Below are 26,766 nucleotides of genomic sequence, written 5' to 3'. Positions count from 1 at the left end.
GCCCCCCCACCCCCCAAAGTGTCACGACCCACAGGATGAAAACCGCTGTCCTAGAGGGCTGGGTGTGTAGGGCAAAGCCTCACCTGGATGGCGGAGAAGACACTATCTGGTGAAGTTAATTAAAGGGCTGGGCAGAGACTCCACCTGAACGCTCATTAGTATAAAGCCGTATTATAAAGCTTTTTAAAATGCATCTGACCACCTTCCAGCCGGGGAGAGCTAACATAATTCAATCTTCGATCTAGGATCTTGCAGGGCCCCAGGCTCATCATTCTCTCCTTGCTACTATAATTATAGATCCAAAAAAATTAAAAGATAAAAACGGAGAGACTGGGTGGACAACCGCTTGAAGACTAAACTGGAGAGAACACCTCCAGCTTATGAGTGTTGCCCTTCTGAAGGCGGAGTTGAGCAATGAAAACAAACTCCACTGTGGGGTTAAGGGAGGTCCGCTGCTAAGGTCTTTGTTGAGTACCTGGCTCTGTGGTTCACAATTAGTCACTTAATAAAGGGTTCTTGGTGAGGGAATTTGGCAACATGTGATTTTGACAACTACAAGCTGGATTTTTATGTAACTGCTCATTTCTTTGAAAATCAGGGGGCATTCACACACAGGTGCCCTAAATTTTCTTAAATTGAAAAATCAACGTTTTCTAAGCAAGAGCCGTGCTTCACTTCACTGGGAAGTAGAAAAGAAGCAGGTGCCTGCTTGTGGCAAGTGAGGGACTCCCAAAGGAAGCTGAACATGTGAGCGGGCCGGGGGCACCCGCGCCCAGGAAGCGCCACAGGCCACAGTTCTGTCCGGGAGCCCGTCCTCTAGTGTCAGGTTCCCCGGTGAATGAGATGAGAGCAGACCGGGCTCTGGGTTCTAAGTCCAAATCCCAAACTCACAACAGTCTACAACAATCCTCTCCCTAGCACCAGCCACCTAAACTGGAAGCTTCTACTTCAACTTCAGGTCACGGAGTCATTTCCTGAGTCCCTAAAATGTCACCCTCCCAACCCCCCCCCCCCGGCCCCATCACTGTAACTGCTGCCTGCTGCCCACCCCTCCACATCCTGCCCACTTTAAACCCTGGGAAAGACACCGCATCAGAGCCTTTAACCTCAACAACGCGTCCATACACAAGTGATCTAAATTTACTTAACTGGAAAAGCCAACATTTAGGAATTAGAATATTCGAGTTTCTCGCAGAGCACAGAGTGGTAGTGGCACAGGCCTTTAATCCCAGCACTTGGGAGGCAGAGGCAGGTGGATCTCTGTGAGTTCAAGCCCAGCCTGGTCTATAAGACCTAGTTCCAGGAGAGTGAGGACTGTTATACAGGGAAACCCTGTTGCAAAAATTAAAAAAGGAATATTTGAGGTTTCTCCCCAGCCGCCACAACTTTTTGGGTTTGCTATTGAACCCTGACCATCTGTGGGGGAATCCAGGAGGTTTGTAAACCTGAAGAAGGGGGAATCACATCTTGATTCTCATTAGCTTCTAAGTGAACCCTGACAATCCCTTTGATTCCCCCAGCAATGTTTCTAGTGTCAGTGATTCTCCAAGTAGAAATCACCACACTTTCTCAACGAAGTTGACGCAGTCTCAAAATACCCAATGCTCATCACTATCACAACACTAATGCTTACTGGATTCAACATTAGGAGCTGCTAGTCTAATGTGTTATTAAAGAGGCATGCTACTAGATCATATAGTTCTTTTTAAATATTTTGATAGTTCTCTTCGAACAGAATTGATTTCCTTTCATTTATGCATTTTTAAAGGCTATGCTTAGGATTACCAGACTGCCAAATTGGACTCACCAAGGGAAGAGAAAAGATCCAGAACCCCCTTTAGTAAACTGAAGGCTTAAAAGCCACAAACAGCAACACTTGGGTTCAAAACCAGACCCTGACTACTTCCAGCTCTTCCCAGACCAGTGGTTCTCAACTTTCCTAATGCTGCAACCCTGTAATACAATTCTTCATGTGGTGGTGATGCCCAACCATACAATTATTTCATTATTACATCATAACTGTCATTTTGCTAGTCTTATGAGTCATAGTGTAAACATCTGATATGCGACCCCCGGGGCTGAGAACAGCTGCCGTTCTAGAGTAAAACTCCTTCCGCGCTTTCAACTGTGCCGTGGTAGCCAATAGGAAAACAGTATTTACTTTGTGAGGGCTGGGAACATAGCTCAATGGTAATTAATGTACCTAGGGTGCCATGGGTCCCGGGGTCCACTGCCAGCATTGCAAAGCAAACCAAACTAAAAGATGTATACCCACCTTTGAACCCACTCACCAAAAATTAACCGAACTGCTTCTTCCTTGGTGGGAAGCCCAGAACAGTCCTGGGGCTTATGTAGAGACCATCCTTACGCACTTATACTGAAGGCCGCACTGTGGGAAGTGTTGGCGCACACCCTATAAACACAGTACTCACTGCGAACGCCACACACGTTCTTTGTAATTATATGCTGGCTTATGCTGCTTCCTCGGTAACAACTGTTGGTTCGTCTAGCTCATGTCTTCCCAATAAGGCTCCTTATTGGCCAGAGTCTGGGCCTCTCTCTCAGAAGAGACTGCTTGTCTGCTACCAGAACCCTGGATTTGGAACTGACAGTCCTGGCTTGAGCGCCATACTCTGCCGCTTAAAAGTTTGTGGCTATGGCAGAGGCCGATACTTGTCCGCCAAAGCCTGTCCTCTCCTTAATATAAGCCTAGGTTTTAAGCACGACCCCTGCACTTAGAATGCATATACTTCCCAGCTCTTCTTGCAGTTAAGTATGGCCACTATGCCCAAGTGCAAGCCAATGAGAATATACATTCATACCTTCCAATTAAGTATGCTTAACATACAAGATTCATCATGAATCCTTCATTAATCCTTTCTTTCTTCCTGACGGCCGGAGCCAGAATCGCCATATTGGACCCTGAGGTAATACTGAGAGTAAATGCCATGCACAGGAAACAAGCCTGAAGGGGCCTGAGGCCCAAATACTGTGCAATACATTAATCTAGCCAGAAATCCATTTTAGGCAAGTTACTTCATCTCCTTGGACTTCAACATCCCCATGGATGAAAGGATGGGATGTAAGGTACCCATTGCCTGAGGTTGCCTTGAGGACTGAAGGATAGGCTTGGTTCACAATAAGGACTGGAGTTTACAGAGCTGGGATTACTGTTGCTATAGCAATAACTGGAGCCCTGCTGCAATGGACAGTATAGCAAAAGGGGCAGAGCACAGCCCTGGGTACAGACAGGTGAACTCAAACCACTTTTACAGTCTAAAGACGCTATTGTTGGGATGGCAAATGACCCCTATACATCCAAAGGTTTGGGCCACAGGGTGGCGGTATTGAGAGAAGAAGGCACCTTTCAGAGGTGGGGCCTGATGAGAAGTCTTTGGGTCACTGAGAGTATGCCCTTAAAAAGCACAGTAGGACCCAGTTTCTGCCCCTCCTTTTACATCCCTGGCAATGAGGTGAGTGGTTCTGCCTGCTCCACTGCTTCGCCACCATGATGCATTCTCTGCCCCAAAGCAATAGAGCCAACCCCTAAAGCTGTAAGGCCCAAATGAACTTTTTCCAGGTAAGTTATGTCGGGTATTTTGTTATCATGATGGAAGGCAGACAAGAGGCGTCCTGGCCAGTCCAGTCCTCCCGACAAGAACCCCTTTCTCCAGCACCTTCACTGATGTACCACCCTTCCAACAGTGTAAGAACAGTAGTTCATCCATCAATCATGATGCCCTTCCCTGCTTTAGAACCCTCCCCTGAATGATGTAAACCCCTCCTCTGTCATCTGCTCCCTCCTTCTCCTCTGCCTTTGATCACCACGCTCCTGCCTCCGAGCTCATGCCTATCAGTACTTCAAAGTTTCCTGCCATCTCTTTTGGAAGCACCCTCTGGCCTCCCCCTAATAACTGGAAGTGAGCGAGTAGAACCTCATCCCACCCTGCTCAAACACAAGGCTTTCCAAACCCTACGAATCGTGTGTGCATGCGCTGGAGAACACAATGCCCACTAACCCTCCGGATGCTTTGTGTGCATGCCGGTGGCTCATCTCCCGTGTTTCTCACTGCTAACACTTCCAAAGCTACTTCATTGTACCTGCAACATCCACACTGGTCTGGGAGGTATAAGTCTTCATGGTACACAAAACTAAACCGGGCTTTCCGTGTTTACAGCCGACATGCATCTTTCCGGAGTGGCCTCTTCCCCTTTAAGAAGGCATAACCCCTACTTTCTTCTCTTCTGCCACTCCCAGCTTTCCGTGTCAGCCACTCACACAGGCTATGCCCAGGCACATGCCAGTCACCCCATCCCCCGTTCTTCACACTCAGATGAGCCTCCTCCACCCCAATATCTTCTGACCCTCTGGCTCCATCCATTCCTGTCAGCAGAGATGCTGCTCTTCACCAGACCAGGCCTAAGATGCCTTTGGAAGCGACACGAAGCCGTGGTAGCAGCCAATGGCTGCACACTGGAAGAGCCACGGGGGGTCAGCAAAAAAACAGAACACTGGGCAGTCAGAAGAACAGGGACAAACACTTGCATTATCAGTGTCCTAAACAGGCAATAAATGAGAAACCTGGCCAGGCGGTGGTGGCGCATGCCTTTAATCCCAGCACTCGGGAGGCAGAGGCAGGCAGATCTCTGAGTTTGAGGCCAGCCTGGTCTACAGAGCAAGTTCCAGGACAGGCTCCAAAGCTACAGAGAAACCCTGCATTAAAAAAACCAAAATAAACAAACAAACAAACAAGAGGATCCTGACCCAAACTCCACACCCTGGCAAAGGACTGGAGCAGAAATGTGCGGCCTGAAGGTCACACACCTCACAGTTCACCCTGCGGGCCCCATCACAGACGGTCACAAGATTTTCTAGCTCAAATCGCCATTTCTGGAAGCTGGTCCTCTGTCATTCTCACAAGCACTAAACCTGACTCAACTTTTGTACAGTTTTATTCTAGGTGTGTGACCAACACAAGCTCCAAACTGCTGGATGCTTTCCTGTTTTAGATTCACATTGATCCACATTACACAGCAAGAATGCTGACACACGAAGAGGACCACACCAGGCGGCCAGCAGGAAAGAAGACTGACTTGTGCTTCTCCCAGGATAAGACAGAGCTCCACAGTTCCAAACATCTCCACTTCGGGCCTTCCACCCCAGGAGCCTTTTACAGCCACCAGGAGACTCAGCTTCCTCAGGGGCTCCTCTTTGTACACTAGGGCCAAAGAGGGACCCAGAGAGTGAACAGCAGGGGGGACCAGCAGGCAGCTTTACATCTCTTCAACAGTCCCAAGGGTGGGAGGGAAGGAGGGAGGGAAAAAGGGAGGGAAGAAGGATGGAAGAAGGAGGAAGGAAGGAAGGAAGGAAGGAAGGAAGGAAGGAAGGAAGGAAGGGCACTAATGTCATAGTTCCATTTTCCCATTGGTGGCTCCTTCTGTCCTGAGTCCCACCCATCCATCCCCTCAAATACACACCCATGCCTGGGAAGTGGGGCAGGAGTGGAGGATATAGGGACTGTTTGTGTCCTTTCCAGTCTCCATGAATTACTAACTGCTGATTCAAGCTGAGACACAATGACAGATACCACACAACACCTATAAATACAGTCAAAGAGACCAGCCAAGGGAAACCGACCTGCTTGCTTTTCTGAACCTGAGCACACAGGAGACATGGGGATCCTGCATCCCAGCAACAGCATAAATGGACTAAACTCTCAGCCAGCCAGAGGTGTGCACATCTGTGCATAAGTGCACTAGGCAGGCAAGGGCTGGCACTTAGGGACTCACTCGTTCCTCAGCTCAGCCAAAGACTCCACTCCCACACCGGAGGAGAATCTGCTGTTGCTGCTCTGAGGTGGCTACCCAACTCTCAAGGTTTTTAAGAAGATGCCTTAAAGACATCAGCCCGTACCCAAGTTCATTCACCACCCAATGAACACATTGATTATGAGTTTCAAACACGGTGCACAGCAGTCAAGATTTTTTTTTTAAGGACATCTTACATCTCTTAATTGCAGACTTAAGATGTTTTATTGAGATTCAGATGTCAATCAAGATGAGGCTGAGATGGGAATTCAAGTCTCTAACTCCAAAGTCCACCCTCATTCCACACACCTGTCAACTTTTGTAAGGGCACAGATAATTCAGAGACAATCTCCAGGCATAAATCCCGTAAGTTCAAGACACCCAGAACAGAGAAGCAAAGGGCCAACACCAACAACTTCTCCGAATGCAGAAGGTACAGTCACACCGAGGAGGTGGGGGTGTGTCCATACTCCAGGTCTGAGATCTGGTAAAGGAATGCGCTGAGTGCCAGCTATCAAGTTTATTATAAACTGACGCATTGGCAGATACACAGTGGGGATGTGCTCGAGGAAGAACAAGAATGGACAAGGGAGTGGGGAATCTACAGCGGAGATGAGAACCTTAAGAGAGGCATTAAGGGCTCACTTCTGAGACCCCAGTTTCTTCCTCCTACTCTGAGCCTTCAGACTTTCCTCTGAGGGTATGAAAACCAATCCTCATACACCCCTTGCAGGCAGCTCCAAGGTCCCCAGCTTCACCTCCTACAAGGACCGTGAGCTCAGCTTCGTTGGTACTGAGACACAAGGCTAGTGTCTTCAAACACATTTAGCCTACACACTTCTTTGGCAAGACAAAGCCTCCCTTCAACCCGCAGCCCACCCACTCCCACTTCCCCCTCCAAAAACAACAAAAAGAAAAGACACCTTCATTCATCAAACCACCTCTCCCAACAGGGTGAGAATTATGTTGTAACTTCCCTGGAACCAACATAGACCAACACAAAAGTGAAAACCCTGGAAGCCTCAGCCCACACACCAATCTCTAAGCCACAGGGGCTTCACCCAAAGGCCCAGGACAGTAAATACTCCTGCTTAAAGACAACCCATATTCCACCATTCTTCCTGGGTCAGAAATGGACCCTCTTGGTACTTGAATCCACTCTGTCACACTCTGGCTACCCCTTGCTGTCCCCCAGAGCCCGGTGTTGATGGGAGAGAACCAGAAGGAATTAGCAATGGGAGCAGGCTAAACTTTCACAGCAGCCATAGAACTGATCAGCAGCCACTTACCCACCACAGCCAGCCAGCCCAGCACTGGGAAAAAGCACTTCATTTCGGCAGCCGCAGCAGGAAGAGGACACGGCACAGGGCACGGTGCTTCTCCCACCGCCTAATCTCTCATTACTGCCAATCCACTTATAGCTCCAGGGAACAGTTTGGAAACAGAACTTCACCGGGAAAACGAGATCCAGTCAACGACAGCAGGAGAGAGTTGGGGGCAGGGGAGGGGAGTGGCATAGGCAAGAAGAGTCCTCCAGGCTAAAAAGGCAGGGTCCAGAGTGATTCCAAAGGCGCTCTAGGCTTCTGCCACATTGTATGCCTTGCAGTCTCCACCGGAACTGTGGATTCTGGTGGATTAATCCTCAAGGAAAACGGTTGGAAAGAGAGTCTGAGAAAACCCTTTCATCCGTTGATTATACAGAAATGTCCTTGGCTTCGCAGTGAAGGTGTCTGAGATCTCTCATTCGGATCCCCTGGAGGGAACTAGGTAGGTTTTGTCAAAACCTTGGCCAGTCAAAGCACCCTGACTGGTAAAGACACTTTGTATTTCTTCATCGAAAAGTCCATCTCCATCCATGGTGATAGGTCACGGTGCTGTCACCTGCCCCAAAACCTCCCAGATGCACACGAAGTAAGCTGGCATTCAGTAGACCGGGAGCGGTCCCACAAAAGCCGGCAGATTTCTAAAACAAACACAGCAGACATTTATCCAAGGCCAACACAACCGCCGAAAAACCAAGAGAGGCCGAAGCGCCCGGTTGGCCGAGCCACCCGGGTCCCCTCCCAGGGCTAGGGGCAGCCCGTGTGTGCATCCTGACCTTGTACAAGTCTTACCTTCCGTGCCCTACGCCTCAGTTTCCCCGCCCAGAGCAGGGCAATTACGATTGTTCTCAAAACACTTTCACCAAATGCCTCTCACTCGCGGGCTTTTCCCGTCGCGGTCCACGGAGCGGGGCGCGGCGGGCAGCCCCACCCTCGGCAGCGCGGGTCGCCACGGGGCTGGCACGGGGCCGCGACTCGGGGCGCCGGCCGTGGGAGCCGGGGCGCGCCGCGTCCCAGGTGGCCCGCTATTGTTTTACCTCCCCGGCGGTTGATTCTGAGACGCAGGCAAAGAAAAGGCACCGAGAAGAAGGGGGCCCGGGGCTCCGCTCGCCGACGGCCGAGCCCGCTCCGCGCACGCCGGGTCGAACGGAGAAAGGGGCTTGGGCCCGGAGCGGGACGCAGATCCCCACGCCATGCTCCCCGCGCCCCCGAACCCCGATCAGCGCCCGCCCGCGCTCACCTCGCCCGGGGTCCCGCAGCTCCCAGCGGCCGATAGTCCGCCAGTACGTGTCCCGCACGCCTCCCAAGACGCGCAGCTTCCTCCTCTCCTCCCGCAGCAGCTAAGGCTGCCCGGCTCCCGCCCCGCCCCAGGCCCCGCCCTCCAGCTCCGGCCTGGCCTGCAGCTCCCAGCGTGGCGAGCAGGGGCGAGGGCGGTGGCCTCATAGGGACACGCCCCCGGTTCGCCCCGCCCACCGCCCCGGAGCTCCTAGGCTGAGCCGGTGCGCAGCTGCGGACCACCTGGTCTGAGCTGATGGAAAGTTAACCCCGGGTTCGCGCACCGTGGCCCCTTCCCAAACCCCAGGCCCTGGGGTCGCGTTTTTTTGCCCAATAAACAAAAGCAAAGCGCTTTGCTGGAGACTTAAATTTGTTTTTGTAGTGAACCCCCACATTGTGTTTTACGCTAGTACAGAATCTGGACCCCGAAGACAACCTTGGTTCTTGCCCAGATGTCTCCACTTCTTAGCTGGGGGCCTTAACCCCGGTTGCTTAACCTCCCTGTGCCTCGGTTTTCTCATCTAATACGGAAAGGAAATAACTTCTGCTTAATAGGATTGTGTGAGATGTTGTTCACGTCACTCTTGTAAAGCACTTAGCAGAAGGCCTCATATGTCAAAAGCACTCAGTAAAAATGAACTGTCATTATTTTAAAACAGTACTCGCCATGCAAGTGTCTCCATATTTATTCGATATTACCAAACGCAAAGTGCTAAAGCGACTCATTACAGACAGAGCAAGTCAGATCATACTGCCGTTGAGGAGCTCGTTGTCTGTTTGGGTACAGTAGCATGAGCCCTGCGTAACTGGAAAATGGGGTCAAGGAAGGCCCCCAACCCTGTGTGTTATGCGGTGGGAGGCTGAGCAGGCTAGGGCCCAGCATCTCCTAGAGAAAACTAAGAAGAATTCCATGGAACAGAATATAGAGGCAGAGGAGGAGATACCAAGGCCATCACAGGCCCCGGGAACACACCTTCAGAGGTCCAGAGGGGGAAAGACTCAGTACCTATGGCAGACAGCTCTGTGGGCCCCTAGGTGGGCTGGAAGGAAGATTGGCAGAAGGGATCTGTAACAAAGAATCAGAAGTCAGAGGGGTGAAAGACTGGGCCTCGGGCTTGGGTCCAGGGGACTCCCTTGAAGAGTTTGAGTAGGGAACTGTGGCTGACAGTTGTGTATTTTATAAAACCACACAGCTAAGGCATGAAGGGATTTTCTGGAAGACTGAAGAAGTCATGGCTCAGGATGACTGAAAAGTCCAGGAAATGGAAGTAACCAAGACCACACAAGCAGCTACAGGGATAGAGTGGGTGGAGCAGGCCTTGGGGTCACTCCGTGGGATGTCCAAGTAAGTGTGAGAGAGGCTTGGTGACTGAGATCAGGACTCATGGGATCAAGATGAAGGTTAGAGCTTGAGATTTCCAAGAAGCATCTTGATTGGATAGCCATGTCCAAAGAAACGACCAGCCGACTTCAGAACTCAGAAGGACTTACTTACTGAATTGTATGGGAGCAAAATACTGTACCAAGAGAAGACATTGCAGAGACGACTTGTTTGGTAAAGTGCTCCCTGTGTAAATCCCCAGAACCTGCTTGGGGACAATGGTCTTTTATCCTGTCGCTTGTATTATTTTTAATAAAATGCTGATTGGCCATTAGCCAGGCAGGAAGTAGAGGCAGGCCAATGGCAACCAGGCAGGAAGTAGAGGCGTGACCATGAGAATTATGGAGAATTATGGGAAGAGGAAAGTTTCAGTCTGCAGTCATTACCCAGACAGAGAGCAAGCAAGATGTGACTCCCTTGCCGGAAAAGGTACCAAGCCACAGAGCTAACACAGACAAGAATTATGGGCTAATATAAGTTATAAGAAGCTCAGGCTTCATATTAATCAGTCAGTTTGTAATTAATGCAGACCTCTGTGTGATTATTTGGGACTAAACGGATGTGGGACATGGTGGGACAGAAACCTCTGTCAACAAGAACTCACGTTAAAAAAACAAAAATGTGACCCGGGCAGTAGTGGCACACACCTTTAATCCCAACACTTTAATCCCAGGAGGCAGAGGCAGGCGGATCTCTGTGAGTTCCAGGACAGTCTGGTCTACAGAGTGAGTTCCAGATCAGGCGCCAAAGCTACACAGAGAAACCCTGTCTCAAAAAACCAGAAAAAAAAAAAGTGTGGATAACACCCAAGGGACCATGCCTAAGGTTGTTGTCCTCTGGGTTCTACATATAATCTACACACAAGGACACATACATGCACACATAGTCAACAAAAAAATGAATGTATTAGAATATACTCATAACTCACTCCCCTCCCCAAATTCAATACCTCTAATGTACAAGACAACGAAGATCTTGTCATGGGGTACCCAGACAATTGGAAAGTGTGTGTTTGTCCCTTCCCCTCTCCCTTGGTTGTAACTCCTTGAGAGCAGTCTGCCCTGTAATTATCATTTATCCCCAAACAACTCTTGGAACTTGATCTGTATATGTAATTGAACTATACATACTTCTATCATATCAAATTGAACATTTCTTGCAGATTTAAAGCATTGTATTAAAAGTCTCCTCTCATAGATTACATATTCCCTCTTTCCCCCAAGACAACAGTGGCCCTGGTGTCTCTCAGCTCTGGTGTACTAGATGCCTTTGTTTATTTCCTAAACATCTATGTGCTGAAGAAATGTCTCTGTTCTCTTAGTACATTCTCCTGAGAAAAACAGACAATGAAACAAATAAGTATATAGCACAATGACCTGTGTTCTAAAGAAAGTGAGGTGATAGAACAGTGTGTGTGTGTGTGGTGTGTATGGTGGGTGTGTGGTGTGTATGTGTGTGTGCTGTGTGTGTAAATGTAGTGTATGTAGTGTGTGTGGTGTGTAGTGTGTGTGGTGTGTGTATGGTGTGGTATGTATGTGTGTGGGGGGGTGTATGTGTGTGTGCTGTGTGTGGTGTGTATGTGTGTGTGCTGTGTGTGTAAATGTAGTGTATGTAGTGTGTGTGTGTCTGTGTGTGTGGTGTGTATATGGTGTGGTATGTATGTGTGTGTGGTGTAAAGTGTAGTATGTGTGTGTGGTGTGCGTAGTGTGTGTGGTGGGTGAGGTGAGGTGAGGAGCAGAACTCTGTTCTAAGTACACAACGAGGATCTCTCAAAGAGGAATTAAAACAGAAACTTGATTTAGATGCAGGGAGGAGGAGAAAAAACGGTGATGTCTGCGGGAGAAAGCAAGTGCTAGGCCAGCTAACACGCTCTGAAATTAAAAGATTTTTTTTTTAAAGATTTGTTTCCGAATGCTCTATGTGCATGTACAACTGTATGCCAGAAGAGGGCATCAGATCCCACTATAGATGGTTGTGAGCCACCTTGTGGTTGCTGGGAATTGAACTTAGGTCCTGAAAAGCCGTCAGTGCTCTTAACTGCAGAGACATCTCTCCAGCCCCCCCCCCCCCCATTGTTTTGTTTGTTTTGTTTTTCAAGATAGGGTTTCTCTGTAGTCCCAGCTGTCCTGGAACTTGATCTGTAGACCAGGCTGACCTTGAACGCAGAACTCAGAGATTCACCTGCCTCTGCCACAGTTGCTGGGATTAAAGGTGTGTGCTACCACCACCCAGTACATCTAACATAGCAGAAAGGAGAAGCGGGAGGAGTGTGATCCGAGAAACCACGGAGGTAAGACACAGAGGTCAGACCGGAGGACCTCGTTGGCTGGGAAGCACTTTGGATCCCGGGCTGCAACAGGAAAGGAAGCCGAAGGCAGATGATGGACGGGTCTCTGACATCGCACAGGTGAGAGGGGTTCATAGCTCTGCTGAGGGCAGTAAGCATGAAGGTCGTGGTGAACAGATGGAGTCTGGAAACCTTCTATTGCACTCTCTGAAGAACCCAATATGGAAAAAGTGAGAAAGAGGGATCAAGGACTTTTCTTGAAGGTCCATCTCAGCCTGTTGAGAACTCTCGGCCCTATCAAGCTGCCAGCACCCTCCCCCAAACTCAGTTTCCTGGGTCCCCTACCTGGACCTCCAACCTTGAACCTCTGCAGTCAGTAATTCCTTGTCGCTTTCCCAGATTTTTGCTTCTTACCCTGCCTCTCCTCCACCATCTGGATGCCTAGCAACCTCCTCTTTCAACTTTTGGCCTACATCACCATAGCGGGTTCCCAGCATCAGGTTCTTCCTACATTCCACACTTAGGAAACATACACAATATGCAAAGAATTATGCTAGCTGCTGGATAGGGAGAGAAGGCCACGGTTAAAATGCCCGTGTCTCCCAGACACAAAAGAAATGATAGGATGAAGTAAACATAACCGTGAACTGGAACCAGGGTTGATGGTGGCCCCTTCAAGAGATGAGAAGCAGGCGCGGAAGTGAGCTGAAAAGGGACTCGAAGGGGACAAAGACATCGGCTGGGAGGACAGTGCAGAAGACCCTGTCAGCAAATCCACCCTGTGTCCTGCCTGCACACTGGCTGCTTGCTTCACCTCTACACCCCAACTTCCCAATCTCCTTCTAGATTGGCCTGGAACAAGATAGGTATTTCGTGAGTCTTAGAAGACCCCTTCTCCATCAGGGAGCTCAACCCAGGCTGCCCGTGCAGCCAGATGGAGAAACAAGAAGAAGGGGAGCTGGGGCTGGGTGGGCTGAAGACACAGTCCCTAAGAATCCCAGGTAAGTACCACTGTTAGGCACGGAGGACCCTGGTATCTGAGTTTCCTACTTCGAGACAACAAGGATATCTAGACTAGATTTTCTAGAGTTCTTCCTAATTTCTAATTTGTTAAATGTTCGTTGTTTTGGGGAGATCGAAGGACAGCTTGCAGGAGTTAATTCTCTCCTTCTAGCATGTGTGCTCTGAAGATCAAACCCAGGCTTGGCTGCAACCCGCGCTCTAGGTTGTCACTTTGGCTATCTTGGGGACTGACCTTGGGGCTCTGCACGCTCAACAAGTGCTCTACCACTGAGATATGTCCACAGCCCCCTTTTCGTTTTGAGATGGGGCCACTAAGTTACCTAAGCTGATCTAGAGTTGCCTGAGCCTCCTGCGTAGCTGGTTTCAGGCCTGCCTGCACCACCAGACCCGGCATTTAAATTAAATGCTGTGGGGAACAAATTTTGTTTTAAAATAAGGTATGGTCAAGAGATTCCATGAGTTTGAGATTTACAGACCCACAGATGGTTATAATCAAAAGGATCAATTATAAACCCCAAACCAGCAAGACGTTCAAATTTTAAGGCAAAATGAAAAAGGGTGTCGACCAACGTTCTCCTTTGTCATCAGAAAGAAAGTTGGGATCAAAGCGTTTTGTCTAAAGATAGTAGGCATAGACAACACTCTCACAAGCAGCCCCAATCCCCGACTCTCCCGTGGCGCTGACTGCTCTTCCGTGTACCAGGAAGAGTCCTGTGAAAAGAGCAGAGCCTCCTACCTCACAGCTCAGCCTGAGCGAGGCTCGAAGCGTGCGCTGAACAGTTCTCCTGAAAGCCAGCTTTCCTCAGCGATTACCACCTACACAGACAAGGATCCCCGGAGCTGGGACTAGGAATAGCTTACACAGGCTGCCATCTGTCTTCAAACACAGAGACTATTATATCTGGAGACCAGGGTAGAGAGTGGGTAGTCCCCAAAGGCTTCACCCACAGGTGGGTGCTCAGAACCTTCGATGCGCCACCTAGCGTTAGAGAAGTGAGTAGTTTTGCCCCAGTGCCACTGAGGCCTGGATTACCTCCAAGGGGAAAGTCTAATTCTATTTAGGGAACATTCTCCATTCTCCACAAAAATTGAGCTTGCTTCTTTCATTACTGAGAGAGAACAGTGGCTGTAAAAGCTAAGGCATGAGTTTGGGGCCAGAGTCTGTGTTTAGTGACACCTAACTCTGTGTCAAGCTTTTTTGTTTTGGTCTTTGAGATAGGTCCTCATTGTGTATCCCAGACTGGTCTGGAACTCACTATGTGGTCCACGTTAGCCTCGGATTTGAAGCAGTTCTTATGCCCCAAGTGCAAGGATTGCAGGTTTGAGCCTCCGTTCCCAGCTACTTATCCTTTCTAGTCTGAGGTTCCTATTTATAAATGTGAGTTGAGTTACAGTACCACATACCCTCAAAGTGAGGTTGCTCGTGTTAGTGGTTTGAGGAGTGGAAAGAACCTAGCCAAATGCCAGGTTCTCAGTACTCGTGAGCTGTTCTCTATACTAATGCGTACTTCCCAACATCCAACGAGCAATGGGCCAGGGTTAGAAATTCCAACTTCCCATCCAGACTCTGTTGCTATGTTCTAAGAACCTTCTGTAAAATGAGGTTGGTTAAACTAATTAGGAAGCCTTAAACTGGCTATGTACTGGCTATGCAGACGTGTTTAAAAGTCTAGGTTCCTGAACTAAGCTAGATGACTCTATTTCCCTACCCCTGCTTCAGACTTGACTTCAAATGGCTTTTAAAGCCAAAATGTCAGGATGTGTCAGCTGTAGCTTGAATGTGGTTCCTTGGCATTTGACTGCCAATGTCACAGTGTTAAGAGGTGGAGGGAGTGTGAAGAGGTGTTTAGATCATAGGGCTCCAGTTCTGTGAGGGAGTCACACCGCAGGAAAGAAAGCAGGCTATCTAGAGCTTGCCCCTTGCTCTCTTACTGTCTCTCGCCCAGCCTCTTAAGCCCATACCTGCTTCCCCTTCTCCTTCACCAACGTGTACCGACATGCTACAGTGCTCTCACCAAAAGTACACGCCAATGCCACAGTCTTAGGTCTCCAAAACCACGAGCTAAACAACCCCCTTTGGTTTATAAATCAACTAGCCTTTTTTTTTTTTTGATGGGGGGTGCCTTACTATATAGACCAGGCTGGACTTGAACTCACAGAGATCCACCTGACTCTGCCTCCGAAGTGATGGGATTGAAGGCATGTGCTGCTTAGCCTGGTTCATCAAGTGGTCTTAGGTATCAATGTTACAGCAACGGAATGACTAAGCTCAGAGCCGCCTGGATTCACAACCACATCCTCTCCGATCAGTGTTTCTGATTTGACTAAGGAGTCTCTTGGCTACACTGCATCACTTGGAGTCAAAGAATCAAGAGTTAACCCCAACTGTGGTCCTTGGGACACCCTTGTTCCCAGCCCCAAACATTGAAGATCTGATGACTCCCTGGCTCACAATCTCAGCAAATCCTGCTTCGTTTGTTTGTAACTTAGCAGCCTTGGATCACCCCCTTCTTGCCCTTCCCTCTATGAGCGTCCTCCTTTTGCTAAAATACTGAGAAGCCCCAGACACTGTGGGTAGGCTAGGTGCCACACTGCTTGTCTTGTTGGAGTGAGTTCTCTGGGTTAAATTGGCTGACCCCCAAGCTTTCTCCTGCTCCATGTCATAAGGCTGCTGGGCCGGATGCCCAGGCTGGCTGCCACTTTCAGTCACGCTGTGGTCCAGGTGAAAAATTCTGAAGAATTTGTCTTGGTCCCTCTGGTGAAGAAAAAACATGCCTATCCTTCCTTGTACATGGTGAGGTGTTTCGGCACAGGTCTGAGATTTTAAGAATCTCAACGCTGAGTGCAAAGCCTAACAGAACCTTCTGGAAGGGGTGCTTTTTCTGAGACATCTGTTACCCCATGATCGCCAGGGCTGTCTGGGCTGATTGGGCTGGCATGCTGCCTCTCCCCATAAGAGTGCAAAGACATTGGCAAACCTCCCCCCAAATATACATGAGCCTGGCTGACAGTTTCAAAGTTCACTTGCAAGTTAATTATTTGGAACTCGGAGCATATTTTCCCATAACAGTAATATGATAGATGCCGATTATATTTCCAGAACGACACGCAAGTGTGCTTAACCCTTCGCATGCCTGAATGTTACCCACTGAAGCAGGGAAACACAGTGAACTAACACTGTAGCTGGAGCTTTAGGCATTCAGTTAAACTGAAAAGGAGCACAGAGGCAAGACTTCGGTCTTTTGGAAAAAAGAATAAAAAATATTCGGTTAACTGAAAACAGTGCCTTGGGGTGTTAAAGAAGGTAGTCTTCAGGACTGGAGCGATTGCTCAGTAGTTAAGAACTCTTTCTGCTCTTACAGAGGACCCAAGTTCGGTTCTAAGCACCTCCATTATCAGTTCACAACTACCTGTGATTCCAGCTCTAAGGGATCCAGTGCCTTCTTCAGGCTTCCACCAGTACCCGTGCACATATGGCATACAAAGACACAGAAACCCGTAGACAGATAAATAGAAGTAAATCATCATGAGCACTGAAAGAAGGCAGTCCTGTTTTCTGTCCCCCTGGGATTCTGGTATATGTGCTTCTCTGTTCCTTGTATGTCTTCCCAGGAAGATGGAAGCTCAGAGTTGCTGGAATCGCTCTGCCTGGCTCTCCGGGGTGTGCTCAACGCTTCGAATCAAGGCTAATACACAGCATGTGTTCGGCAAATGCTAGTTGAATGAACAAATAAGAAAAAAAAAAGTTAGCAAAGAGAAATGCTATCAAAACTGGATGTGGTGTCGCTTGTGTGAAGGCAAAAGGATCTCTGAGTTCAAGATCAGCCTGGTCTATAGCACGTTCCAGGCCATCCAGGGCTGCATAGTGGCTTAGTTTATGTTTTAATGACCTCACTCTCTTCTTTCTGCCCTACAAAGTATGCATCTTATCCCAGTACGCCAGGAAGCTGAGGCAGTAGTATCTTACGTTCCAGTTTAGGCTAGCCTGGTCTACATAGTTAAGATCCTGACTCAAAACAAAACAATATCCCCCCCAAAGGTGTACATGTGCGTGTTTCTAAAGCACAGATGGAACCCTTCTGAGGCTTACATAGGACCCAGATGTCCTCAGATGGGTTCTAAGCAACCCCTTAATCACCTCCACCTTCCCTATGTTCTACCAGTAAGCTGTGGCTTCCCAGCTGTGTCTGTGTGTGCCAGGGACTCAGCGAGGTGAGTGCTTCCCTCTACCGCTGCCTCTGGCTAGGCAAACTCCCACCCTTGTCATGAGTAAAAAACATCTCTCCTCCCCCCTCTCCCGGAGTGAGTTCATGTCTTAGGTGGAGCTAGAGGGGGTGATGGCCAGGGCAACGCTTTCCCACCAACTTGGGCTCTTCATTTAAAGCATGTTTTCCTTAAGAAGTTTCTTGAGGTTAGAGACAGGCTGCTGTTAACTGAGTAACCACGCTGGCACTCGGCAGGCAGTCGATGGAAGCATCACAGAATGGATTCAGGAGAATGAATTGATTCCATGAATGAATGCCCTTGAACTTACACACACCACAGAGTGGGCCTCTAGCCCCTGGGCTCTATGACACTGCGGTAGCTGGGATGGGGACATCATGTAAGTTTCCAAGTAGGGCGACTTGGTCACAGCACCTGACTCTCTTCTGAGCGCATGTGGGAGGTGATTCACGTAGACACTGAGAACAGTTGTTTTTTTTTTGTTTGTTTGTTTGTTTTTGTTTTTTTTTTTTACTTGTACAAAGAACTTTAATTATTGATCACTCCCTTTAGTTTATCCACAGGAGCTTGGAAGGACCATCTGCTGGAGATCTCCAAATCCCATACCCAGGCTCGTCTCAGGGATCCTTGGGGAGCAACCAGCAGCAGCACCCTCCTCCAGGCCTCAGTGCTGTCTGGTGTTTAGGAGCCCCCACATGGACCTTAAGTTCACCGTACAAATTACCCCATATGGATGCCAGCAAACTTTCCTCCAAGTCGCCTGTAATTTTTGCCACACTCAATGGCCCCTCATTGTCCCCTTCTCTGCAGTTATAATTTACTATTTATGGACAAGAGCTGGGAGCCACAGAAAAAGAAGAAAAGAGCTGGGGGAAGAAAGAGTGAACCAGAGGAGAATTGGATGGAGGGAATACAGAGAAGCAGAAGGGACAGAAAAGAAAAAGAGGGGCGGAGGGAGGAGGAAAGGAGAAAGGGAGAGAGAAAAGCTTGAAGTAACCACAGATATCTGTGAAATATGTCTGAAGTATTTCAAACCCAGCAGGGCCCTCCCAGCAGATCTTCCACAATTAATTGCCCAGAGAATCCGGCACAGAACAAAGCCCTCTTCCTAGCAATCTCCCATTTCATCACCGAAATACAGGGGATGCTATTTTCCTCCAGATTCTATCCACCACAGCCATCTGTCTTGGTCCCGAGCTGTTCAAAACCATTTTTTTCGCTTCACATGTGAGTGAGTGTATACGTGGGTGTGTCTGTGTGTATCAGCTATCAACACTAGGGCAGAGGTAGCCTTTACTACAATGGCTGACTGTGGAATTCCGCGGTAACCCCCCAGCCACTCTTGGCCCCCAGATGTCAGGCAGTCAAGTGGGCCGCCTTTTATCCTCGCCCACAGCGGAGCCACTTCAGCCTTGTGGTGGAGGGAGTCACAGACATTTGTGGGCTCCACCCGGGGATCTGAATGAGGGCTGATCTTGCCCGAGGCTGGCTGTGGGGGTGGAAAGAGGGAGCAAAGTCACCTGGAAGTAGGACTGGGTTTGGGGAGATTTGTGCCAAACGTTCAGCAGCGGCTGTGTAAGGAGAGCTTGCTCTGTCTGGGAGTCTGGCCTTGGCCACTTGGAGAGAATAAGAATGGACACAATACCAGGACGTGTGTGGAACGCTGTAAGCGGAGGACAAGGAGGGGAGCAGGGACTTCCCTGGGGGTGTTTGCTGTGTGGCTTTTTCTCAGCTGGACACGGGGATCTGTGTGGTCCTAGGCATCATCCCTTCCATCAGCTCCTCCATCTTTTCCCTCTTCCGGTTTCTTCTTTTTCTAATGCATGTTTTTATCCCTCTCCTCTTTCCCTTTTCCTTCCTCCTTTTCTCTCATAACTACAGATTTACAACAACAGGATCAGATCAAGGTGGTCAGATGTCCCACCACACAAAGATACTTCTGTCAGAGGCCTGGGAGCTAGTGGTCCTTCCCCAGGGATGCGAGGAGACAGATGAAGGCCGGTGACATTAAACTCATCAGTCAACTCAAATTACACACTTCCTCTGTCACCGATAGTATTGATCGTCATCTTGACAGGTTCTTGAACTGAAGGCAAGCCTCTGGCTATGCCTGTGAGGGACCTTCCTTTTTTTCCTTCCTTCTTCCCTTCCCACACACTGAAAACGTAGAACAGGATGGCCTTGAACGCACAGAGACCAGCTGCTTCTGCCTCCCTCCTGAGTGCTGGAATTAAAGACATTCAGGGCCTCCACCATACCTTACTGGGATTATCCTGATTATGATCATTGGTGTGCAAAACCCATCATAACTGTGAAGGGGATCCTACTGTATAAAATGGGGAACGCGAGCTGAGCACAAGCACGCATTGGTGGCCGTCTTGACTGCTTCAAGCTCCTGGAGCCTTGACTTCCTCACCGCAGTCCCTTGACCTGTGACCCACAACAAGCCTTCTCTTCCTTAAGCAGCCTTGGCTGGGACATTGTATTACAGAAACAGGAAGAAAAAAAAAAACAAAAACAACGCTGGCAGAGGGTTAAAAAAAAGATTTCTCCTGCCCCTCAAAGGTTCTATTGAAGTGAATCGACAATGGACAGATTATTAGAAAGAAAAGGAGTATAAATTCATGAACAGGACAGGGAAAGAAACCACAGAGCGTGTCAGCTCGGAGTCTTCCCAAGGGCCAGATGGTGGAGGCTTAAGTAACTTCTGGGAGCTCGAAAGCCGGATTCCAGAAAGGTCATCTCATTATGCAGATGAAGTCTCTGGGGTAACCTCTTGGTCTTCTTGGGGGAGAACTGACAGATTTGGGTCTAGGCAAGAGTTCTAGGGCTTAGACACTTCTTCCTCCTTCTAGTTGTTCAGGGAGATTCCTCGGGAGCAGACTGAAGACAATTATCTCCCCCCCCCCCCAAAAAAAAGCTTTCCCCAGTCCTACAGAGGCATTCCTAAGGAAGCCTCTCCCTGTGTGGAGTAAAACTCTGGAAGGAAGAGTCAGAGAAGCTGGACTCTGAGGCAAATTCAGACCGTCACTCTGAAACATCATTTGGTTTCTCGAGACAGGATTTCTCTGTGTGTAGTCCCAGCTGTCCTGGAACTCACTATGTAGAGCAGGCTGGCCTCAAACTCACAGAGATCTGCCTGCTTCTGCCTCCCAAGTCTGGGCCTAAATGTGTGCACCACCACCAACAGGCCTTGAACTATTTTTTTTTAAAGATGTATGAACTAAGTGGGGCAGTAGGGAGGCACGCCTTTAATTCCAGCACTCGGGAGGCAGAGGCAGGCAGAGACCTATGAGTTGAAGCCAACCTGGTCTTCAGAGTGAGAGCCAGCACAGCCAGGACTGTTACACAGAGAAATCCTATCTCAAAAAATTAAAAAAAAACCAAAAACAACAACAACAACAAAAAAACGTATGAACCATGATGTGGGTGCTGGGAACCAAACCTGGGTCCTAGAAAAGAACAATGCATATTCTTAACTGATGAGACATTTCTCCAGCCCCCCCCCGCCACACACTTAAAAAAAGGTTTATTTTAGTTTTATGTACGCGAACATATCTGTGTGCGTGACTGAAGAAGCGAGAAGAGGTTATGAGTCATTCAGTGTGGATACTGGGGACGGAGCGTCTGTCATCTCCAGGGTCAGCAAACGCTTAGCCACAGCACCGTCTCTCCAGGCCTGGGAAATTATCTTAGTCAGCTAGCCTGTTGCCTCATCTGCAGAGTGGTCACCGGAGCAGCTGCTTTATTGGGAACTTTCGTCAGGGGGTTAGTGGTGTGATTTGTCTTCACTGTCCATTTGACTTGGAGCCACCTAGGCGATGTCCAGAGGTGTTTCTGAGGGGCTTTCTCTGAGAAGTGAGGTAAGAAGACAACTGAGCCCTGAATACGAGTGACACCGATCCCTAGGCTCGGGTCCTGTACTGAAGGAAAAAAGAAGTGAGCTGAGCACCAGGTTAATCTCATCCCGCTTTCAGAGCACAAGCATACCGTAACCAGCTGTACCCCACACCTGCCGCCACAACTTCCTGCTGCAACAGACCATAACCCTGACAACTTCCTGCTGCAACAGACCATAACCCTGCAGTCCTTCCTTTTTTTTTTTTTTTTTTTTTTTTTTTTTGGTTTTTCGAGACAGAGTTTCTCTGTGGCTTTGGAGCCTGTCCTGGAACTAGCTCTTGTAGACCAGGCTCACAGAGATCCGTCTGCCTCTGCCTCCCGAGTGCTGGGATTAAAGGCGTGCGCCACCACCGCCCAGCCCTTTTTTTTTTTTTTTTTTTTTTGAGGTGAGTTTCTCTGTAGCTTTGGAGCCTGTCCTGGAACTTGCTCTGTAGACTAGGATGGCCTCTACCTCACGGAGTGCTTGAATTAAAGGTGTGCGCCAATACCACCCGTCCCGTGCGTGCTTCTTAAACTGCCTTTGTTAGATGTTTTGTATTGAGCAGAGTACTGGATATAGTTAGCATGGGAAATGATGGCACATAGCAAGTGTGCGGGAAATTCAGCCATTTAACAAATACTATTGATCATATTATATTATCCTATAATCATATAACATTGACATTAACAAATAAGAATAGCAGGTTAGCTGCCTACTAAATGCAGTATTCTACTCCAGGCGCTGGGAGAGAGAGAGAGACAGGAAAAAAGCCCTGCACTAGTGGAATTAGCCCTCCACAAGAAGAACCAACGAGCCAACAAAGACGTGAAACATATGACATCTTAAAGGGAGGCAACAGTAAGCACACCAGATGATGGGAAAGGCTTTGAAAAAGCCGCGAGGGATAAAAAAGGAGCAGCCTAGTACTGGGTGCAGGACAGCACGGCTGCAATTCCAGCCCTCAGAAGGCTGAGACAGGGGATTAGCATAAATCTGAAGCCAGCATGGACTATCGAAAAAGACCCCGTTTAAAAACAAACACCAAATGAACAACAACAAAAACCCAAACCAAAAATACCACTGTGGTGGTTTGAATAGGAATGGCCCCCATAGACTCCCGTGTTTGAATGCATGGCCCATAGGGAGTGGTGCTATTAGGAGGTGTGGCTTTGTGGGCGTAGGTGTGGCCTTGTTGGAGGAAGTGTGTCACTGTGGAGGCAGGCTTTGAGGTCTCATATATTCTCAAGCCACACCTAGTGTGACAGTTCACTTCTTATTGCCTGCTGATCAACACGTAGAACTCTCAGCTTCCTTTCCAGCACCATGTCTGCCTGCATTCCGCCATGCTTCTGGCCATGACAATGATGTTTTTCCTTTATAAAAGTTGCTGTGGTCACGGTGTCTGTTTACAGCAATAGAAACCCTAATTAAGCAACCACCCAAAACCCCAAACCAAAAGTACTGCCCCAAAAAGAATTGCAGAGAGAAGAGGGGCAGCCGCGCCACAGGGACAGTCAGAGATCCTGTAGATGTGATCTCTGCAATGGACAGAGGAGATGAGGAAGCCAAGAATGGTCTGAGAAGGGAGCTTCTTGAGGCTGGAGGGCTGTGCAGGACCTGACAGGATCATTTCTAGCTTAAATAGGGTGGGGCAGGAGGCCTATGAGAGAGCTAGCGTGTGTGTGGAGGGGAAGGGAGCCGAGTGATAATGTGAAGGACCTTGCCCGCCATCGGAAACTTTCGGTGGGAGCAGGAAGCGTGCCAGAATCTGGTTAAGTTTGAACAGGGCTGTTCAGGCTGCTGTGTGGACTAGAGACTATGCAGGTGAAGGAAAAGTGAAGACAGTTTAAGATCAACCAATAATCCAGGTGAAAGACAGTGCCACGTGGACCAGGTAGTAGTGACAAGCAATTGCATTCAGATTTTTATCTTTTTTTTCCTTAAAAATATTTATTTGTGGGGCTGGAAAGATGGCTCAGTGGGTAAGAGCACTGGCTACACTTCTAGAAGTTCAATTCCCAGGACCCACATGGCAGCTCAGAACTGTCTGTAACTCCAATTCCAAGAGACCTAACATCCGCACACAGGCATACACACAGGCAAAAAAAAAAAAAAAACAAAAAACAAAACAAAACAAAAAAAAAAAACACCAACACACATAAAATAAAAATAAATTTATAAAAATAAAAAGAGAGAGAAAATATTCACTGACACATGCCTTTCTTTCTTTTTTCCCTTTTCCTTCCTTCCTTCCTTCCCTTCCTTTCTTTTTTCCCTTTTCCTTCCTTCCTTCCTTCCCTTCCTTTCTTTTTTCCCTTTTCCTTCCTTCCTTCCCTCCCTCCCTCCCTCCCTCCCTTCCTTCCTTCCTTCCTTCCTGTCTTTGAGTTTTCAGTGGTCTGGTTCATCTCAGTGCCGTCACTGCCAAACCAGAGGGCAGGGCTGTTTCGACTTCGCGGCCTTCTCTTTGTCTAGGATGACCAGGATGTAAAGGTGGCTTGCTGCAACGAACCTTAAACTTCACATTATCCTTGTTATTCTTGATCTTGACAGATTTGGCATCCTTCAGCGGGGCTGTGAACAGAAAGTCCTTGATTTCCTCAATTTCCTGAGGCATGGTGACTGTGGTCAGCGCTGGAGACTATACCCAAAAACTCAGGGGTGAGAACCGAAGAGAATGGAAAAAAACGGCACATGCCTTTAATCCCAGCACTCGGGAGACAGAGGGAGGTGGATCTCTGTGAGTTTGAGGCCAGCCTGGTCTACATAGTGTATTCCAGGACAGCCAGGGCTACATAGAGAAACCCAGTCTCAAAAAATTAATTAATTAAATATAAAAACAAAAATCTGATGATCTGGCACAAAATCATGAGCAGTCCTGACAGAAGCTGGTGCGAGTGGGAACGTGCGCTATGGGGAGATAAAAGTCAAGTAGCCAATTTTAAAGCCACCAATGAAAAGGCAGAAGGGGAGCTGGTAGGACTAAGTGACCCCGAAGAAGTTTTACACATGTAGTCTCCTCAGGCTCGGTGATACACCCTTTAGTCCCAGTGCTCAGGAAGCAGAGGCAAGTGTATATCTCTGAATTCAAAGTCAGTCTGGTCTATAGCGAGTTGTAGGCCAACAAGGGCTATCTAGTGAGACCTGGTCTTAAAAAACAGTCAGCCATAGTGGTAGTTGTGGTGGAGATGGTGGCTGTGGCTGTGGCGGCAGCAGCAGCACATGCCTTTAACCCCAGCTCTTGGCAGCCTGGTCTACAGAGCAAGTTCCAGGACAGCCAGGGCTACTCAGAGAAACCCTGTCTCTAAATAACAAAGGGTAGGGGTTGGAGGGGGGGGAGGAAAAAAGGGAAAGGAAACAAATCAAAACAAATGTCTACACAAAGAAACAAAAAACCTAGCTGCCTGAGGCCCTGTGGGCTGACCCATCCCCATCTATTACGGTCTGTAGTGTTTTTACTCTAATGCATTTTGCTTGCTCAGATCCTGTGGGTCCTGGCGAAACTTCTTACTCTCAGAGAGAACAGAAGAACCGAGGTGCCCCCAGGCCAGGTGAAGCAGATTTGGGCATGGCAGTGGAATAGAACCTGACAGATGTCATACATTCTCTCTTGGGCTTTGTGAGAGATTGATACTTTAACAGGCCCCCTACCCCCACCCCAATCACTCACTGGGTTTGCCTTACTTAGATCGCTGCCTTCGTCATGTGAGAACCTCTAGCCATTCTGAAACACCATATGAGGGAAACCCTGCCCAGTAGGCCCAGCCAGTGGACCTCATAAACCACCCAGGCCCAGCACTTCTTCAGAGGACTTCAGCCGTGTGACTGGAGCCAGGGGAGATTCAGAACCATGCAGCCGAGCCAAGCCCAATTTTCCACTAAGACTCACATTGTTTTGTAGTTGCTGGCGCAATGATGTGACATCTGAGGTGTTAGGTGGACGTTTAAATTAAGGTGCCATGTAGGCAGTTGGGTGACCGAGTTTAGAATCCGGGGAAGATATCCAGGCTGTGAAGACATATTGAGAGCCATGAGCATATGGCCAATAGTTTAATCACAGGGGGGACGAAAACACCAAGGAAAGAAGAGAGGACATTTCAAGAAACCCAAGGGCAGAGACTTGGGGCGTGGTAGAACCTGAAAAGGAAGGAACCTGCACGTGTGTTAAAAAAACCAGCCAATAGGTAAAACACCTGGCCTGCGTGAGCGCTCAGGACAGAATGTGTTTCTGCAAGAAAGGGGAGCTCATTGCGCTAAGATGGCGCGATGACTAAGCTTCACCATTAGGTTTAAAACCCTTGTGGAAACTCGCATCTGAGGCGTATTTCCAGAGGGTGTTTCCAGGAAGGCTTTAGCGAGGAGAGAAGAGTCGTCCTGGCTGTGGGGTGGCTTCACCCCACATAGACTGCTGCCCGGACTGAATACAAAGGAGGTAGCCAGTAAGCTCTTTCAGTCTGCTTGAGTGCAGACACGGTGTGAACTGAGATTCCGTCATCTCCCCCACCGTCGTGGACTGTATACCTTCAAACCCTGAGCCCAGACACACCGGCTGGCTGCTTTGACAGATATTTTGTCATTTCAATGAAAAGCGTAGTTAGAATAGGTGGGAACCAAGCACTGATCACTGGTTGGCCCACGGATGCTTGGGTGCTTTGAAAGTTTCAGTGAAGCCATAAGTGAGGAAGCCGCTGTGGAGAAGTTACAGAAAGAACAAAGGGAAGGAGTTGGAATTAGGATGACTGATAACCCCTTTGAGGAATTCTAGAAATTTCTGTCTTACAAATGGAAAAAGAGAAACGGTTCATAGCAATAGAAGGACGTGGGGTTAAGAGAGTAGTTTTTTGTTTTGTTTTGTTTTGTTTTGTATTGTTTTGGAGACAAGGTTTCTCTGTGTAGCCTTGGTTGTCCTGGAACTCATTCTATAGACCAGGCTAACCTTGAACTCACAGAGATCCTCCTGCCTCTGCCTCCCAAGTGCTGGGATTAAAGGCATGCACCACCACCACCACCACCCAACTTGGTTAAGAAAGTGTTTAAGGCTGAGAGTGTGCTGTTTATGGACAGAAGTCTAGCAGGCATTTGGAAGCTGCTTTTGCTAAACTAACCCAACCAACCAAACAAAACATTGAGTTCCTCAGTTGGGTCCACAGCTTAACTAACTAAGCACAGACAAAGGCCTGGCACCTGTTCCACGTCTGGATCCCTTGCTTTGGCTCGCCCACTTCCATTGGTCAGTGTATCAGTCACTCAAGGAATGTGTATCTAAACCTGTCCCACCCTTTCAAGGCTGCGCCGACTTGAAGAGCTTCTCCTTCTTAAACTTGAAATTATCTTCAGTTCCAGGAGGAACAGAACTTGGCAGGAGGGACTATCCCCAGTTGAGGTCGGTTATCCACAAAGGGGAGGCTGCATTCTGGAACTGGAGTGACCATAGCGTAGGAACTCCTCACGTGACCGTGAGGATAAGAACTTCCTTGGGTCACTTTGCCAAACCAGAACTGAGACGTCGATGGACAGGACCACACCTTTGCCAGGACTGCTCAGTTATGGGACTTCTTGCCCCTTTTCC

At 48.6% G+C, this 26,766-nt stretch overlaps 1 protein-coding gene and 1 pseudogene across 1 annotated transcript in view; both read right to left on the bottom strand.

Annotated features, from left to right (window-relative positions):
* Igsf3 (immunoglobulin superfamily member 3) overlaps positions 1-7,351 on the bottom strand; it is an 86,341-nt gene extending 78,990 nt beyond the window's left edge. Inside the window, exon 1 of the mRNA XM_038311552.1 lies at positions 7,098-7,351. Within this exon, the coding sequence (XP_038167480.1) occupies positions 7,098-7,140 (43 nt within the window). The 5' untranslated portion in view covers positions 7,141-7,351. The remainder of the gene's footprint in view (positions 1-7,097) is intronic.
* A 16,250-nt stretch (positions 7,352-23,601) lies between these two features.
* Positions 23,602-23,814, bottom strand: LOC119801426 (annotated as a pseudogene).
* Positions 23,815-26,766: the final 2,952 nt, after the last annotated feature.

This window comes from Arvicola amphibius, chromosome 14 (genome assembly GCF_903992535.2).
Source record: "Arvicola amphibius chromosome 14, mArvAmp1.2, whole genome shotgun sequence".
NCBI classification, from domain to species: domain Eukaryota; kingdom Metazoa; phylum Chordata; class Mammalia; order Rodentia; family Cricetidae; genus Arvicola; species Arvicola amphibius.
This window is presented reverse-complemented; position numbering and strand designations above follow the sequence as displayed.